The following is a 17,940-nucleotide window of genomic DNA, read 5'->3' as shown; positions in this document are numbered from 1 at the left end:
TTTCTGATTTTGTCCCACTGTGCGCCGTTAAAAAAAGAAAAGAAAAGACTTTATATCTCAAAGACATCTGACAGATGTACGGTACTTATCACAGATATCCATGTGATATCCAGTCCATAACATTGATATTTAAGGGACTTCCTCCAGATATCAATTGTATGTACTATCTGTATATCTCAAAAATATTCTTACCAGATATTGGGGACATTATCTTAGTCCTTCAAAAACTTGATTCTACTAAATTTAAGGATCTAATATAGAAGGTATAAATTTAAGAATAAAATTAATTTTATGAATAAAATTACTTCATATCACACACAACGTAAAATGTAAATAAACTTATAATATTATGTCATTTAATTTAGCAGACCTGGCGTGCGGAATGTGATGATGTTTCTGTTTCAAATTACTTTTATTTTCCTCATTCCCACCAGATAAGTTTTGAGAATGGCCTTATATTTTTGAGCTCTCGAAATATATCGATTTTTATTACCATCTTCACATTTTTTTAAGTGATATGCAGCATAATTTTTTTGAGTGATATTGAGTATTTCTCAATAACTAAAATGAAAAAGTTCTAGTTGAACTAAGATCAACATGACATTGCGTCATGGATAAATCAATTGTACTTAAACGGATTTTAATAATTTCTTACGATACTTTCGATACTGCTTTTACGATACTTATAAAATTATAAATTTGTTAAAACTATTACATAGTCCATTGTAGAACTACAATTCAGACGTTTCCTTTAAAAACGAGATAGTTCGTTATTTCTATATTGCTCTGGTTATTGTTTTCATGTTAATAGCATCGTTGATTTTATCGTTTTTTTTTCCTTTTTTAAAAAAAAGAAAAGAAAAAAGAAAAAAAAGAGTAAGGGATTTTGGCAATCGGTGGTGCCCCTAGCTAACTAACGCTAAGACATAGGTAGTTCCTGGGATTTTTAGACAATAATCAATAAAATTTGACCATTATAGTATCTAATAAATCCTACAATTTTTAGTTCAATAAGTAAATCTTCTCTCACTTAAGTAACTCCAATCTGTTTCCTTCATATGCTCGTTCGTAAATTTTGGAAATCCCTCCCGCATCGCTTATGCTTACTGTGTAGAAGACAATCATGCAAGTAAACATCAAGACTGCTTGAAAAGCATCGGTCCATATAACAGCTTTTAAGCCTCCCTAAAAGAAAGAAAAATTACAAATATATATATATTGTTGCTTGAGTGGATAATTTTTTTTCTAAATGCAGTCGCAAGCTGCTTATATTTTTGATGTTTTCCTTCTTTTAGTGTTAATTTTAAAACGGAAATAATTAAAATAACTAGTACTACAGAAAAAAAAAAGAATTAAAATTTCCAAAACAAAAATCATTGACATGCAAAAGATTTACGCATTTTGCAAACAATTTTTGAACAAAAAATTAAGTTCTTTAGCAATCTTAATCTATTTCTATCTATTTTATGTATTATATTTTATCTAATTATTAATCTATTCTAGCAATCTAATTTAAGTAATCTTTTGCACTCGAAATACTCTTATCACCTTAACTGTATCCCCAGTTCATTAAAAGATGTTGATTTAATTAAGTCTATTTTTTCAAAGACATTCTTTATAGCACACAAAAATGTGCGTTAAGAAGCAGCTGGCAAACCTTACTTAACGTGTTTTTGTTTTTTTCCCTTTCTTTTTTTCCGCTTTTTTTTGTCAAAAAGAATGTACACTAAGGTTTAAAGTTAATATTTAAGTCAAGAAAAAGCAAAAATGCTAACAAAATCTAACGAATCACTGCTGAGGAACGTGCAAATGAAATTATCTTAATTTGAACAGAGAGGAATTAAAGGGCAACTAATAAGAGAATATTTCACCTTACCGAGCAATCAAATTAAATAATTGATGTTTTCTTTTTTATCCCTCCACTTTTCTGACTTAGTGATTCGGTAATGTTCTTGTTCATTTTTGACCACCAACGCGATAACTTTTGACTTTATTTTTGGAAAAGATTCTTTATATTAGGTAGAATCTATATATTAGGTAGAATCCACAGAGGGAGAAATCCATTATTTTTTTTTGATCGATAGCTACAGTGATCGATATCTCGTAAAGTATTGATCAAACAATTTCAGATTCATGATCGTTGTAAAGATGACATTCCTGACTAAAAAGTTATTTTGCTGTTTTTTTGTTTAGTTCATTCAGTTGTGAGTTACAAGGTGTTAAAAATTGAAGTCAAAAAAGAGAAATTGCGCTACATTTTACAGTTTTTCTTTGATAAATACGAAAACGCAAGCCAGGTGGCTGAAATTGTGAATGATGTTTATGATTCCTATACTGTAACAGCCAATTACGTGCAATTTTGGCTTCATCGATTCCGTTCAGGTATTTTTGATGCTAAAGATGCACCTCGCACAGGTAAGCCAGTCATCGAAAATATCGATAAAATCACAGAAATGATCGAAGTTGTCCGGAATGCTAGCAGTCGTAACATCGTCCAGGAGATAAAGAACCATAAAACCATAACCGACCATAAAACAGTTTTAAATCAATGTAATTTTGAACCTTACCCAGAAGACGAGGACACTTCCGAACAATAAGACAAACTAGCATTCGTGTAAAACTTTTTTAACGGAATTAAACTGCATCTGCGTCACATGGGGTGGGAAACCTCGAAAAACACCCATGGCTTGTCCACCTACCACTGAGGATATTTTAGGTCAGTACTGCAGTACTGTTGTCAGCGAGAGTCGAGTACGGAATTCGTAAAGAACAGCCATTGCTGGGATTCGAACCCGGTTCACCTCATTGGGAGGCAAGGGCTCTATCCCCTGATCTCCCATGGCTAGAGTTTTAAACATCAGTTATTATATTATGCCAGAAATGGAGCAGCCTGATTCATTAGTTTGTGTTTTTCTTAAGACCAAACTTTTTTCACCGTTTTAAGTTACCGTGAAATGTATGGCTATGACTGTATCTTTTTTCAAGAAAATCTTTCTTCTACAGCAATAAATTAGGAAAACCACTGTATTTTGTTGAAGATACTCACCAGAACACTTGTATGTGAATGATACGTATACAAAAGTATACAAAAGAAGAAGTATACAAAATAAAACTCACATAATTCCAAGCCACAACAACGTAAAGCTGATAAAACTTGAAGGAATATTTGAAAAAAATATACAAATTAACAAATTATCAATTTACAAGCAAAAATTGCAAATTATTAACAAGAATTAACTGACATAAATCCAATTAACCGTAGAAAAACAGGAACCATTTGACTAATAGAAAAACCACTGCAAAATAGAAAGTATTTACAAAATAAAGAATGAAAATGGAAACGGAAAGCACTGACAATATGGTAGCTTCATCAAGGGGGGGGGGAGGAGATTACATGCTGTCAGCTCCTCTAAGGTCAGTACAGGGTACAGGAACCTTTTCTGCGGTTGGTAGCAAAATACCAGAAACAACCTTATACCCAACACTATTAAACACTTTATTATTTGTCCAATAGATGAATCCTCTTTAGATTATTCTTTTATATTGTATGCCGTCGCTTTGAATAAAAGAAACTTTTTCATTACAAAGATAATTATTAAATAGACATAGATTATTTAGACTTTCCTGATAGTTTAAATCTCCATTAATGATATATTTAAAATCATAATAACAATTAAATCCTTAAGTTTAAAAAGTGGAATTCTAATGAAAAATAGAATACAATTTTTTTTAAATTTCCAAGAGTATATCGAAGTTTCCAGATAAATCGTTTCAAAGTCGGTTTATCTTTTTAAACATGAGAAAATAATCTTTCAGGAAAAAAGCATCTAAAGTTTCAATGTTTTAGAATATTTCAATACATTAGAATACCTCGGAATATTTAATGTGAAGAGAAAACTAACGCAAATCTTATTTGAGATAAAAATATTTATGCACATTTGGGGAGAGAATTTATTGCATTATTAAAGAATTAAAAAAATTGAATACCAAGCCCACTTGAATTATTTCTCAGTTACAAACCTTGCAGCTCGGCTACTTTTTTTGATGCTCAGAATTCTTTGCACTTCTAGTTGACTTGTTCCATAATTTCCGAATCCGAGAATAAAACCTCGAAGAAAGCAATTCCAGAATGTGTATCTGGCTGTAAAGTCAACCCTGAAACTGTAAATAAGTATTTCATCCGTATTAATATCAACTTCCTCACGCTTTCATAAAATGAAAGGTGAAAACCTTTCCGGAATGTATATTTAAACTTTAAGTTGGAAATAAATAAACCAAACCAATTAATATTAATTATAAAAAATTCAATAATAGAAAGTAGAAATTATATATTTTGCCTAAAAGTCCAGATTATATATTTTGCCTAAAATCAATCTTTAAGTCGTAATTAATTTATTTCATCTGTATTAATACCAAACACTTTCATAAAAGGGAAGTAGAAAGCAATTCCAGAATGTTTAAATAGCCTTAAAGTTAATCTTGCTACGGTAAATATGTAAAGAAATCATCCGCATTTAATAGGTAAATACGTAAATAATACATCAATTTAAAGAGATCATAAAATAAAAGTAGTAACTAATTTTTGAATGAGTACTTAGTCTTAAATTCAAAACTTAAGACTGTGAATAAATATTTCATCCTATTTAATATCAATTTTATCACGTTCATAAAATGAAAATAGGAAACAATTTTAGAATGTTCATCTAGGCTCACAATCAACCTTGCAGCTGTAAATATGTAAATAAATCATACGTTTTATACCAATTTTAACATGCTTGTTAAAGGAAAGTAGAAAGTAATTCCAGAATATACAGAGTAACAATGTCACGAACATGTTTTTCAAAACAGTTATAAATATCTTCCACTAAAATTGATTGAATTAATAGTTTATGTAGTTTCAAGAACCGATAATGCAGTATCAACATTCGGTTTAAAAGGAAAGTTGTTTACCGTATGTTTTTCCAGCGATTCTGGAATTGGAACGTTAAATCATCTCAGATTTTATCCTCCAGATTTGTGATTAGTGTGGGGGAGTACTGTAGTGGTAGATACCCTACAGTACTCCCCCACCAGAATTATATCTGTGATAGAATTCGATGAACGGATACCACTAGTTGATTCATTGCTGTTTTGTGAGAAGCCGGGAGAGCTGTATTAAGATCACCGTGCTTTTTGAGTGCTGAATGTGAGAGGTGTATTAACTTCACGATCGTAGTCGCTCTTGTGTTGTCGTTAGCAGTCGAGTGTCTGCAAGCCGACGTTGTGCGTGATCGAGACGAGACTGAGTAGCAACAGTGCGAGAAGGTGGATAATGTCTCAGTTGCAAGTAGCAAGTCAACTGTTCAATGTGGACCATCCATCGAAGTAGGCGTTACAAATTGAAGTGGGCTTTACTGTCAAGATAGTCGTGTTCATATCGAAGTGGGCGTTATTGCCGAGGTAGGCTTGTTCACATCACGCCCGGGTCACCAATGTGGGGATCAGTAGTTATTGACCATGTGAACCTTCATCTATGAAAAGGTACCCCATCATAGAATCGAGTTAATCGTCTTATATACTAGTGAATTGTTATTGTAATTTTGTAGTGGTAGATACCCTACAAGTGCATTGAAACGAACATGTTATCCTCTTTGCAGTGAGTTCTCCTAATCGGCCAGTCTCAAGCGGACTCTGTAGTTACAAGTACCACCGAAAGGGGTATCCTGGTTGTGTAATCAATTTAAAATCAGTTGTACTATAACCAAGAAGATGGATCAAAGCCGCCATAAGCTCTTCAGCTTGATATTGCTGCGTCGTCTGGAATAAGAATTTCTAGAAAACAATGTCCTGTAGAGAGTAGCTTATACGCCCAGTCCTGTTTGTCCTTCTCACTGCATTTGAAAAGAATGTCGGCCTGGATTGCGAAGAAAATTCTACCCCCTTCTTCAGTGACACCAACTCTTATCTTTTGCAAAATTTGTCACATTTCAAAAGAGTTGACACATCAGTCTTGGCTACAACATAAATCGGGTGTGTTCTATTTAGTGATAAGTCCAGATTGCCCTAATAGAATGATTTCCCATCAAATCTGCATCTGGAAAGAATGTAGAGATCACGATCATCCCTCCTACGTAAAAGAAATCTACAGATTCGGTGATAAAAGAATCCTTGTCTTGGGGGGCACAATGTTGGGAAGTCGTACACTACTCCACGTAGTCACAAATATCCCTGAAACATCTTTGAAATATCTCTTATGCAAAATAACTGGATCCAACAGAGATCTCCAAGATATCTAAATAATCATGAAATATCTGTTAGAAATCCAGAATCGCAACTCTGTGTGTCCAACAGATATTTGGATATTGTAATATTTACTTTATATCTCAGAGACATCTGACAGATCTATGGTACTTATCACAGATATCCATGCAATATCCAGTCCATAACATTGATATCTAAGGGACTTCTTCCAGATATCAATTGTATTTACTATCTGTATATCTCAAAGATATCCTTACTATATATTGGGGACTATATATCTTAGTCCTTCAAAAACTTGATTCTACTCAATTTAATGATCTAATATAGAGGGTATAAATTTAAGAATAAAATTAATTTTATGAATAAAATTACTTCATATCGCACACAACGTAAAATATAAATAAATTTATAATATTATATCATTTAATTTAGCAGACCTCAGATGTGCGGAATGTGATGATGTTTCTGTTTCAAATTACTTTTGTTTTCTTCATTCCCACCAGATAAGTTTCGAGAATGGGCGTATACTTTTGAGCTCTCGAAATATGTCAACTTTTATAACCATGTTCATATTTTTTTAGGCCGATGATATTTCTATCATCAAGTATACTGTCTTTCATTACTTTAATCAGAATCTTATGCTCGTTAAGGCAAACATCTTTATTTTATTACTTTAACAGGGTACTTGTGGTCCTTAAAACATTAAGGAAACTGTGGCATCAATATTGTAATTAAGAACCTATCTTTAACTATAAATTACGATATCGAAACTTAAGATTGCTTTAACAGGTATTCGGCGTTATTGAAATTTATCATTGAAACACGTGCTAAAAAATAAACGAAATGAAATACATTTATCTTCTTAGTTTTGCTGACACCATTTCAGTTTTTTAAGGACCTTAAAAGCTCTGTTTTAAACGAGACTATCGTATCAGATATATGTTAGAATTTATGGTGAGAATCGCAAAGTAAGTTTGTAATAAAAGGAAATTAAGCAGCAAAATTATAGTAGTGATATTTGATCATAAATGTAGCTGATCGTAATTGAAGAACATGTTCAGCGCATTTCATAAATTTTACATTTTACGAATTTGCGCAAGTCCGTTCAGAATCTGCAGAATCATCAGTAAACTATTAGCGAATTATCTTTATCCAAAGAAAACCAAGTAACTTACATATTTGGCTAAATGAAGCAATTTTTTTAAATAATGAATTGTACAATATTCTTAAATATACATATATCAGTGTTTTTTAAATGTCAATTAACATTCACTAATTTTTTTAAATATAGAAAAAAGAAATATCGTCAATTATATTAATCTTCGTCAATGTGTTAATAGTAATTATCTCTTCCAGATACACTAGATTTTTTTCTAGAACCTCTTTTATTTTTATTTATTTATTAATTTTATTTTATTTATTTATTTTTATTTATTTATTTATTTATTTACTTATTTTATTTTATTTATTTATTTTATTTTATTTTATTTTATTTTATTTTATTTTATTTTATTTATTTATTTTATTTTATTTTATTTATTTATTTATTTATTTTTTCTTGAAACCTTTTTGCCTAGGAGCCTCGCTCAAAGGTTTAAAGATGATTTGCCTAACAACTCTGTACAATTAAGGGAATTAAAATCTGTTCTATTTTTAATTTATTTATTCATTATTTTTATTTAATTTTTTGCCTTAAAAACTTTTTGCCTTTGCCTAGAAGACTCGATCAAAGGTTTAAAGATGATTCGCCCAACAACTCTGTAAAATTAAGAGAATTAAAATGAATTTTGATAGTTTGGCTTTAGTATAAAACCTTCAGTCTTAAAAAAGTTAAAAACAACGGAAAAAAACACAAATAATGTCAAATGAAAAGTTCTTCCGTTCGAATTCTAAAAACTTTGAAAATCATAAATAATTTATTAATCCATTCAAATTAAATTTTCAGAGAACATTAAAAAAAATTGAAAAAATTTTGGGTTTTGATCAGAAATCAGCCTCAAAAAATAATGTCTGTTGCCAAGAAACTTCGAGATACTTATCGATTGACTGTTAAAAGATAAGCTTTCCTGAGCTTTCTGAAGACGATTAATGAAAAAGATTCGATTTTCATTTTCATTATGTTTTATTCTGTCAACTTGGTTGCTTAACAATGGAGAAACACTAGGTATTTCTCTCTTGCCGATCAAATTCCTGTTCGTTTTTATAACCGTCGTCAAACAGCAAAATCCAACTTTGAGTTTACGAATTAAGATTACAATTTGAGGTAACCAATGTTCAACTTCGTAACCTTGTAATTTCGAACCCAATTCAGAAGACAAGGGAACTCCTGGATCAACTGTTGGGAGGAGCTAACCAGCATTTGCTTTACATGGAGAGGAAAAAAACGGAAACCTCCCACAGTTAGCCTTATGGAAAGGGGACTTTAACCCATCATCCGTCTATACCCTGAGAATATTTTACGCTCTCACTGTGGTTGGTGTGAATCGGTTGCGGAATTCGAATCGACCAGGCAATTATTCTCCTGTTGTAATTTATCTCCGTGACAAATTTCGTGACAATACGATGGATATTTCACCAAGGACGGGATAGCCTGGTCGGTAGGGCACAGGGTCCATATCCGAGAGTTCGTGGGTTCGAACCCTGCCGGTTCGAACCCTGCCGGCAGTAGGAGCTCCTTCTAAGGGTCTAGCAATCCTTAAATGTTAGTATATTCGTAAAATAATATATTTTTTGAGTGATATTGAGTATTTTTCAACAACTAAAATTAAAATGTTTTAGTTGAACTAATATCAACATGACATTACGTCATGGATAAATCGATCGTACTATAAAATTTCTTACGATACTTTCCATACTGCTTTTACGATACTTATAAAATTATAAATTTGTTAAAACTATTACATAGTTCATTGTAAAACTACAATTCAGACGTTTCCTTTAAAAATGAGATAGTTCTTTAGTTCTGTATTGCTCTGGTTATTGTTTTCATGTTTATAGTATTGTTGATTTTATCGTTTCTTTCTTTTTTTCAAGAAAAAAAAAGAAAAGAAAAAAAGAATAATAAAAAAAAGCTTAAATGATTTTTGCAGTCAGTGGCGCCCCTAACTAACTAACGCTAAGACATAGGTAGTTCCTGGTATTTTTAAACAATAATCAATAAAATTTGACCATTATAGTATCGAATAAATCCTACAATTTTTAGTTCAATAAGTAAATCTTCTCTCACTTAAGTAACTCCAATCTGTTTCCTTCATATGCTCGNTAACTCGAGATAGGAGAACAAATGTGCAACAAATCACGGCTGAATTCAACACTGGCCATGATAGAGACGTGTCCCAGTGGACAATCCGTCGGAACATGTGCGTTCTCGGATATGAGAGCCGTCGCCCCACGCGTGTGCCACTGCTAACGCAGCGTCATCGGACAATTAGGCTTACATTTGCCACAAATCACCAACGATGGACACTGCAACAGTGGCGTAACGTGATCTGGTCTGACAAATCACGTTATCAAATGTTCCATGCTAATGGGAGGCACCGTGTGTGGCGCAAACCGCACGAAGCGATGGATCCAGCATGCCAAGTGGGCACAGTCCAGGCCGGTGGTCTATCATTTAATCCTTGGAGACCATTCCTTGGAGACCATCTCCACTCTTTTGTCATGTTTCAACACCCTGATGACATTGCTGTGTATCAAGATGACAACGCAGCCCCACATCGCGCCAATATCGTCCGTGCCTGGTTCGACGAGCATGCAGGTGAGATCCAACGACTGAATTGGCCACCTCAAAGTCCTGATATGAACCCCATTGAACATATCTGGGATGCCCTCGACGTCAGGCTCAGGGCATTGAATCCTCAATCGACGAACAGGCCACAATTGGCAGCCGCTCTGCAGGATGTGTGATGCCAACTACCTCCGGACGTGTTCCAGAGTCTTGCAGACTCACTTCCACGCCGTATCGCTGCACTCTGCAGGACCAGAGGGGGCCCGAAAAGATATAAGGTGGGTATCCCATGAGTTTTGCTCAGTCAGTGTAGATAGAATCCATATATTAGGTAGAATCCATAGAGGAAGAAATCCATTATTTTTTTTGATCGATAGCTACAGTGATCGATATCTCGTAAAGTATTGATCAAACAATTTCAGATTCATGCTCGTTGTAAAGATGACATTCCTGACTAAAAAGTTATTTCGCTGTTTTTTTGTTTAGTTCATTCAGTTGTGAGTTACATGGTGTTAAAAATTGAAGTCAAAAAAGAGAAATTTCGCTACATTTTACAGTTTTTCTTTGATAAAGACAAAAACGCAAGACAGGTGGCTGAAATTGTGAATGGTGTTTATGATTCCTATACTGTAACAGCCAATTACGTGCAATTTTGGCTTTATCGATTCCGTTCAGGTATTTTTGATGCTAAAGATGCACCTCGCACAAGTAAGCCAGTCATCAAAAATAGCGATAGAATCACAAAATGATCGAAGTTGTCCTGCATGCTAGCAGTCGTAACATCCTCCAGGAGCTAAAGATCGAGCATAAAACAGTTTTAAATCAATGTAATCTTACCCAGAAGACGCGGAAACTTCCGGACAAGGGGACAAATTAGCCTTCGTGGAAGACTTTTTTAATGGAATTAAACTGCATTTGCGTCACACGGAGTGGAAAACCACGAAGAACTCCCACGATTTGTCCACCACCACTGAGGATATTTTAGGCCAGTACTGTTGTCGGCGAGAGTCGAGTACGGAATTCGTAAAGAACAGTCATTGCTGGGATTCGAACCCGGGTCACCTCATTGGGAGGCGAGTGCTCTATCCCCTGATCCACCACGGCTTAAGTTTTAAGAATCAGTTATTGTATTATGTTAGAGATGGAACTGCCAGATTCAATAGTTCGTGGGGGTTTTGTTTAGATCAAACTTTTTTCACAGTCTTAAGGTACCGTGAAATGTATGGTCATGACTATATCCTTTTTCAAAAAAATCTTTCTTCAACAGCACTAGATTAAGAGAACCACTCTATTTTGTTGAAGATACTCACCAGAACACAATAAAATGTGCAAACTCCTCCAATAACTAATATGGAAGTTGTTAAAGTTAGATCCGTGACTGCGCTAAGAGCAAGTGCTGGTCCATACAGCACAGCTGACATATACAGAATCTAAAAGGAATTAATTATAATTCTATGTAAAAAAAATGTAGTATGACATGACATTAGATAAAGGAAAAATTGTAATTAATTGACTTACGGTTTGTACCACAAACAACGCTGATACAATTAATCTAGTGTATTTTCCATACCTCATATCTAAAAACTGGAATGTGCAAAAAAGGAAATGCTTTTTCAGATTACTGTAAGAGAAAGTATTAAAAAAACATCCAGAATCAAAGTTAATATTATTAACAGTTTCAGAAATTAAACAACCTCCAATAGGATAGTATTTATACTGTGAAAGGATCATGCGAGATATGTTCGTTGGCCGCCAACAAAGAACGTATTAAATACAGCTGGGACCCATCCCACTACTTCTACTCTATACGGCCATGTGTAGACGCACGTCGTCGTTCATAAATATGAAAATTAACTACCGGCGGTACCACTGAACAATTTTATATAAGGTCTTAAGAACTTAGTTCTATATCTCAGAGAAGCCAGGATAACACTTCACATAACAAGCTAGACCATTTCATTGATGCAGCCTACGTCAACCTTGGACACTGAGTCAAGATTCTTTTCACTGATGAGTCCCGATATGGTTTAAAGCAATGATTTTTAAAGTGTTAAGATGTAAGAAGAATAACTAGAGACCTGGAATCTTCCCTCCAACTTCATTGAAAAAGACCAACCCCTGTGGAAGTTGAGGTGCTGTGGTCTGATCCTGAGAGTCAGACCACAACATCAGCATCAAGCGTGATTTGACTGTTGCATAATTCTGCCCGCTTTCATAGAGGCCTGTATTCATACACCTGTTTATGAGCTAATTAACTAAGTACAAAAAATACAGGCAACTTCATTACTTATTGTTTAAATAACCATTCTTGTAAATATATTTATACTAACGAATAATGTTAAACAATTGAGAAAATAGCACAAATGCCAACTAAACAAACTACTCTTTCCTTGTTGTTTTTTAATGTGATGCAGATCATTAACTTTTTTTACAACAACGAAGTAAATAAAAAAAGAGTTCTGAACTAAAAATAAGTCATAGTAACTGTGATCTTAGGCTGTTATGTTTACAAAATCATGAGCTAGTAATGAGGAAGAGCCTGGCCTAACTGACTATTTCAAAATAGATATCGGTGTGCGCTATATCACTCAACATTGTTGATCTAATTTAGAAATCTACTGACTGCAGCCACAGAAATGTTGGGAGTTCCGCTGAACTCAAATTTGTACCAAATATACCTCTTGTTTGTGTACAAAAGGCTTTAGAAGTATTTATAACATAGGAGAATTATGATACTTAAGAAAATTTAAGCTAACATTAAGTTCAATCTTAGAAATATGTGATCTTCAGTTCCTAGCCTCTCACGTTTTATTATAAATCAGGCACTTTCAACAGGCAAAAGATTCTTACCTCATACACTGTTGAAACTCTGCATTGAAAATATACTGGTATGAATACATAGGAAGCCAGAAGCATTCCAATCACAATACCGAAAGGGGTCACCACGTGTTGTAACCCATACCTATAGGTTTCAGCAGGTGTACCGAGCATCATCACGGCAGAGGTTATTGTCACTGATATTGAGAGGGTGACGGGTATTTGAGACATGTCTCTATCAGCCAGTAAGTATTCTGTCGTTGTTTTCTGCCTCCCGCCAGAAAAACGAAATATTATACCTATAGCTGCAGAGATCAAGAGCGTGAAGACGAGGACTGCATAGTCAGTTGCACCAAGGTAATATCTTGAATCCATCAAAGAACTTCGTGTTCACGCCCTTTGAAAGAACCTACAAAATTGGAGAAATAACTTGTGCTTCAGTAGGCTAAATAAAACACTAATTTTCTTTCATTGATAGAGTTTTGAATTTAGCAACACTCCATCTCATTATGTTTTTTATTATTTTTAAGTGGAACATTTCCGATTATAAATTCATTTTAGTTATCCACTTTTTTGTCGTTCACAGACAAAAATTCTTCTCAAGAGTATTATTGAAAAAAATACTAAATCTACTATATATATCAGGGCTCGAAAAACCGCCCGTCCGCCTCGGCGGTCAAAAAGTCCCCTCGGACAACGAATTTCTCAAATCCGACTTCCGCGCGGATGGCCATTTTCCCGTTAATGTTCGAGATACATTTTCAATTTTTGTTATTAGAATTGATATTTTCTCTGTCTGGGAGCACTGCAGTGGTTGAAAGGGGGCAAAAAAATACATTACGTGCTGGTCTTAAACAAGAAGCGTTAAACGCAATTATGAACATCTACCTAAATGGAAAACCCCTTTCAGATTTCTGTGCGAAACCTTTGTAAATCATTGGCTTGATTGTGGAACTGGCAAACGTCGTATTTGATTCACATAAAAAACGCAGTACCCTCGGATAAATTGACATTCCAGATAACTTGACCTTTGTCATTTAAATTATTTCATAAAATAAATAAATTATTTCATAAAAGAAGTACTAGGTTACTATTAGTAACCTAGTATTTATTTTATTACTGTAGGACGGGTACATTGTTGGACAAGCCGTCCACGGGGACGGGTAAAATTTCTGAATTTTTTCGAGCCCTGATATATATATCATGTCCTGTTATAGACTCCTAAATCATCAGCCAGAACAAGGAAATTTAGGATATTGATCAAAGCATGGGGACGGTCATTGTCGATATTATAGAACATTCTATTACGAACAGTTCGAGTGAGAAATGCTAAAAACGAAATGGAATTTTCTGGTTGGTAAGCGTTATAACATTGTTTTAAAGTAAAATGATCATCAAAATTATTTTCGAGAAATTAAAATTATTGAAAGAAAAGTAGAGGATACTCTTACGTATTATTTACTTAGTCTAATAGCGCAATAACTTTTCCTTGAAAAAATAAATCTATCAATTAATTTCGATTAAATCTTTATTTCCGAGACAAATAATTTCATAACTCACGAAAATTGTAAGAAAACGTGACTATAGTATTGCGGCAACAGTGATGTCAGAAAACATAAAAGAGCTGACTCTACAATGATCTATTTTCTAATTTCGTACAATAAAAAGAACAAAATTAAAAAAAAGAAAGGTAGTACAGCAATAATATTTAAAACTCACTTTAAAAATTTAAGTTTATCTTAACAATAAAAATGGTAGTAATTAGTTTAGTCCAAAGTGGTGTAAAACCAAGGAGTGGTGAAGCAACGAGAATGTTCTTTACACTGCTATCAGTAAAGTAGCTGCAACAATTTTCGGTATTCAGTAACATAAATATTTATAATTACAGTAAGATAATATACACATGCAAATTAATAAAGTTCTTTTCGAGATTCAATATTAAAACGAGTTTAAACTAGGTTTAACAAAGCCAAATGGGATAAAAATTAAATATTATAAAGTTATTTAATACAATTGACGTAAAAACTAAAATACAAATATCCTTTTTTAACAACAAAAAACATCCATACATGTTTTAACAGCGAACTTGTTCTGTAAATGAGTAACGGCACTGAAGATATAAACAAACTCTCGACAACTTATATTCAGATGTAAATAATCATATCTAAATTGTTCCAACATTGATGTTTCCGGAACCGAAAATATTTTACGTATGGTAAGCGAGTAAGCTTGGTGTAAACTATTCCCAATATAAGTGTGTTAGATTTGATTTAAGTTTAAAAAATAAGCAAAACATACCAAGTTTAGATTAACAGCACGTCGCCATTTTATCCTCTGGTAGAAACATATTTTGATGAACTGTGTAAACCTGAATATTTGTATGTATACGTCAAAGGAATTCAATTGATAAGGAATATTATTCTTATGCAAAATAAATTGCTAAGGTTATTTCTAATCGGGATACTTTTTTTAACAAAAAAAAGTGAAGAAAATTTAAATTTCATTTAAATTTTTTTCCCTCTATTATTTCCAAATATGGATTTGAAATTCTAATTGCATTATATGCACAGCTTGCCTTAGTAACTACAATATGCGATATTTGTAAAAGCCAGAAATCATAACACTTTACAGTTTAGTTGTGACGCTTGGTGGTAAAACTACATGCCATATGTAAAATGGTAGCTATTATAAAAAAAATTTATATGCATAGAAAGTAAAAATTATGTGTAATTGGTTATAAAAGAGAACTATTACAATTTTGCGTTATTGTTACTATTCAAATAAAGCTGATATAATGTTTGTTGGTTTTTTTGTTTTGTTTTTTTATAACCGTCGTTGAACAGCAGACCTAATTTATGGGTTTACAACTAATGTTCAACTCCGTAGCCTTGTAATTTGGAACCCACTTCAGAAGACAAGGGAACTCCTGGATCATATTTTGAGAGAAATTTGCTTTCGTGGTGGACTTTTTGATGGAACTAACCCGCATTTGCGTTACATGGAGAGGAAGACCACGATTACCTCCCACGGTTAGGCTGACGGCAAGGGGACTCTAACCCATGATCCGTTTACCACTGAGGATATTTCACGCCAGCACTGTGGTCGGTGCAAGCCGGATGCGGAATTTGTATCTACCAGCCATCGCCGCGGGATCGCACCCCGGTTCACCTCATTGGAAGGCGAACGCTCTATCCCCTGAGTCATCGCTGCTCTATGCTTGTTGTTTTATTTTATTTTATAACCGTCGTTGAACAGCCGACCCAATTTCATGGGTTTACGACTACTTACGTTCAAATCCGTAGCCTTGTAATTTTGAACCAATCCAGAAGACAAGGAAACTCCTGGATCAGTACCCCCAGAGGTATTGATTTGTTGTGGGAACATGGAGGACTTTGAGACTCGACAGATTTAACGTGCATCAGTCACCATTTACTACACGGGGAGTCTTCGGCCGGCGAGGATCGAACCCACGACCTCTTGGATATGGGCCCAGCGCCCTACCGACCAGGCTATCCCGGCCCTATGTTTGTTGTTTATGGCAAAATGGAGCAATGTCATATAATCATGTTAAATAATTAGGAAAAGTACATCTTTCATATAAATAGGAAACATTTAATTCGCCTATTCTTTTTACTTGCTTTACAAGAAGTTCTGTCTAATTAAGCTGAAATAAAAAAAAACGGGATCCATTGAGATTTATTCATCAGGATCTCAACAGGTGAACTCGCATAAAAATTCAATAAAATCACGTGAGATGTTTTGGAGAGAATAAATACTGATGTTTATACAATTGGGTATAATATTAAAAAAAACACAACTACTTCCACTTAGTAGGAATAACATTTACCATGACGCAATGCTAAATTCTATGCCACTATCCACATAAATGCCACTATCCACATAAATCAATTACTAACCAAAAATCGAATATCAATTACTTTTCTTTATAATGCAATAAAATCTGGCGAGCAGCTATTTAAACGATCAAACACTTCGTTTGTTTATTTGTGGCTTGAAGTTAGGCTCGCAGAAAATGTCGTTCATGAGTTAAATTTAGTAGGAACAACACAACCTGTGACGTAGGCTATAGTATACCCAATTGTTACAGATGTAGTTTTTAACGCTTAATCTAATGATATAAACCGCAAGACGATAAGTCTTATAGTTTAGAATTATGAAGGTTTAATTTAATAAAAAGTACAATTTTGTTATTATACTTATTTAAGTACCTGACACTGCTATCTATCTAGACAAGAGATAATTGTTTCCTAATTATTAATTTTTTTTTTACTGAATCTTTTAAAACTAAACACGAGTCAATCGGATTAACAGTTCAGTAAGTGCGAGAATTTTTATGTATACTATTTTTAACTTTCACTTATTTACACATTTGAGATTGCTATCTTCAATAAGTAGTTTAAAAACTGTGAGAAATCTAATGAACATAATAGAATTTTAAAAAAAAACTTGCTTAAAAAACTTTTAAAAAAAAAAACTATTAAATGATAATAACTTGTGTTTGGTCTCATTTTAGATTCAACGTAAAAAAAATGAAAAACAAACAATATTTTATTTGTCTAGATAGCAATATCAGATGCATGAATTGGTACAAAACAAAAATTCTTACGATGTAAGACCCTGCAAGTTGAAACTGTGGATTATACATAAAATCATACATATAACCCCATAACTATTAGTTCTGCCGTCTCGTGGTTAGTGTTGTTCGATTACATTTTAAAACAAAATTCACTAGAAGATGCAAAATATCAGAAAACGAATTGTGTGTTATCACTTATTAGAGTAAAAATCAAAGTAATATTTTAAAAGTAGAACAGTATAACCTTACCTTTAGACTTTTTTAACACTAACATTAGAATAAAAAAACGTATGATGTGTAATAGCAATAATATAAGAAATGTGCGCTTGCTTATAACATTACTAACCCATCCACCTTATTGTAAACCTGTTCTAAAACTGTGTGACTCTTGACACGCATAAATGATCCGCTATTTTAAAATAAATACACATGTAAAATAACCTTACCTTTAGACTTTTTTAACACTAACATTAGAATAAAAAACGTATGATATGTAATAGCAATAATATATGAAATGTGGGCTTGCTTATAACATTACTAACCCATCCATCTTATTGTA

At 33.4% G+C, this 17,940-nt stretch overlaps 1 protein-coding gene across 1 annotated transcript in view; it reads right to left on the bottom strand.

The window, feature by feature from the left end:
* Positions 1-1,026: 1,026 nt before the first annotated feature.
* The window catches only part of LOC107457196 (putative sodium-dependent multivitamin transporter), a 19,580-nt gene continuing 2,666 nt past the window's right edge, over positions 1,027-17,940 (bottom strand). The window contains exons 2-5 of the mRNA XM_043056298.2: positions 12,818-13,193; positions 11,486-11,551; positions 11,278-11,397; positions 1,027-1,185 (exon numbers count right to left, since the gene is read on the bottom strand). Coding sequence (XP_042912232.1) covers positions 1,027-1,185; positions 11,278-11,397; positions 11,486-11,551; positions 12,818-13,159 — 687 coding nt within the window. The 5' untranslated portion in view covers positions 13,160-13,193. The remainder of the gene's footprint in view (positions 1,186-11,277; positions 11,398-11,485; positions 11,552-12,817; positions 13,194-17,940) is intronic.

This window comes from Parasteatoda tepidariorum, chromosome 7, assembly GCF_043381705.1.
Source record: "Parasteatoda tepidariorum isolate YZ-2023 chromosome 7, CAS_Ptep_4.0, whole genome shotgun sequence".
NCBI classification, from domain to species: Eukaryota; Metazoa; Arthropoda; class Arachnida; order Araneae; family Theridiidae; genus Parasteatoda; species Parasteatoda tepidariorum.
The sequence above is the reverse complement of the archived record's forward strand: the minus strand, read 5'-3'. Positions and strand labels throughout refer to the sequence as shown.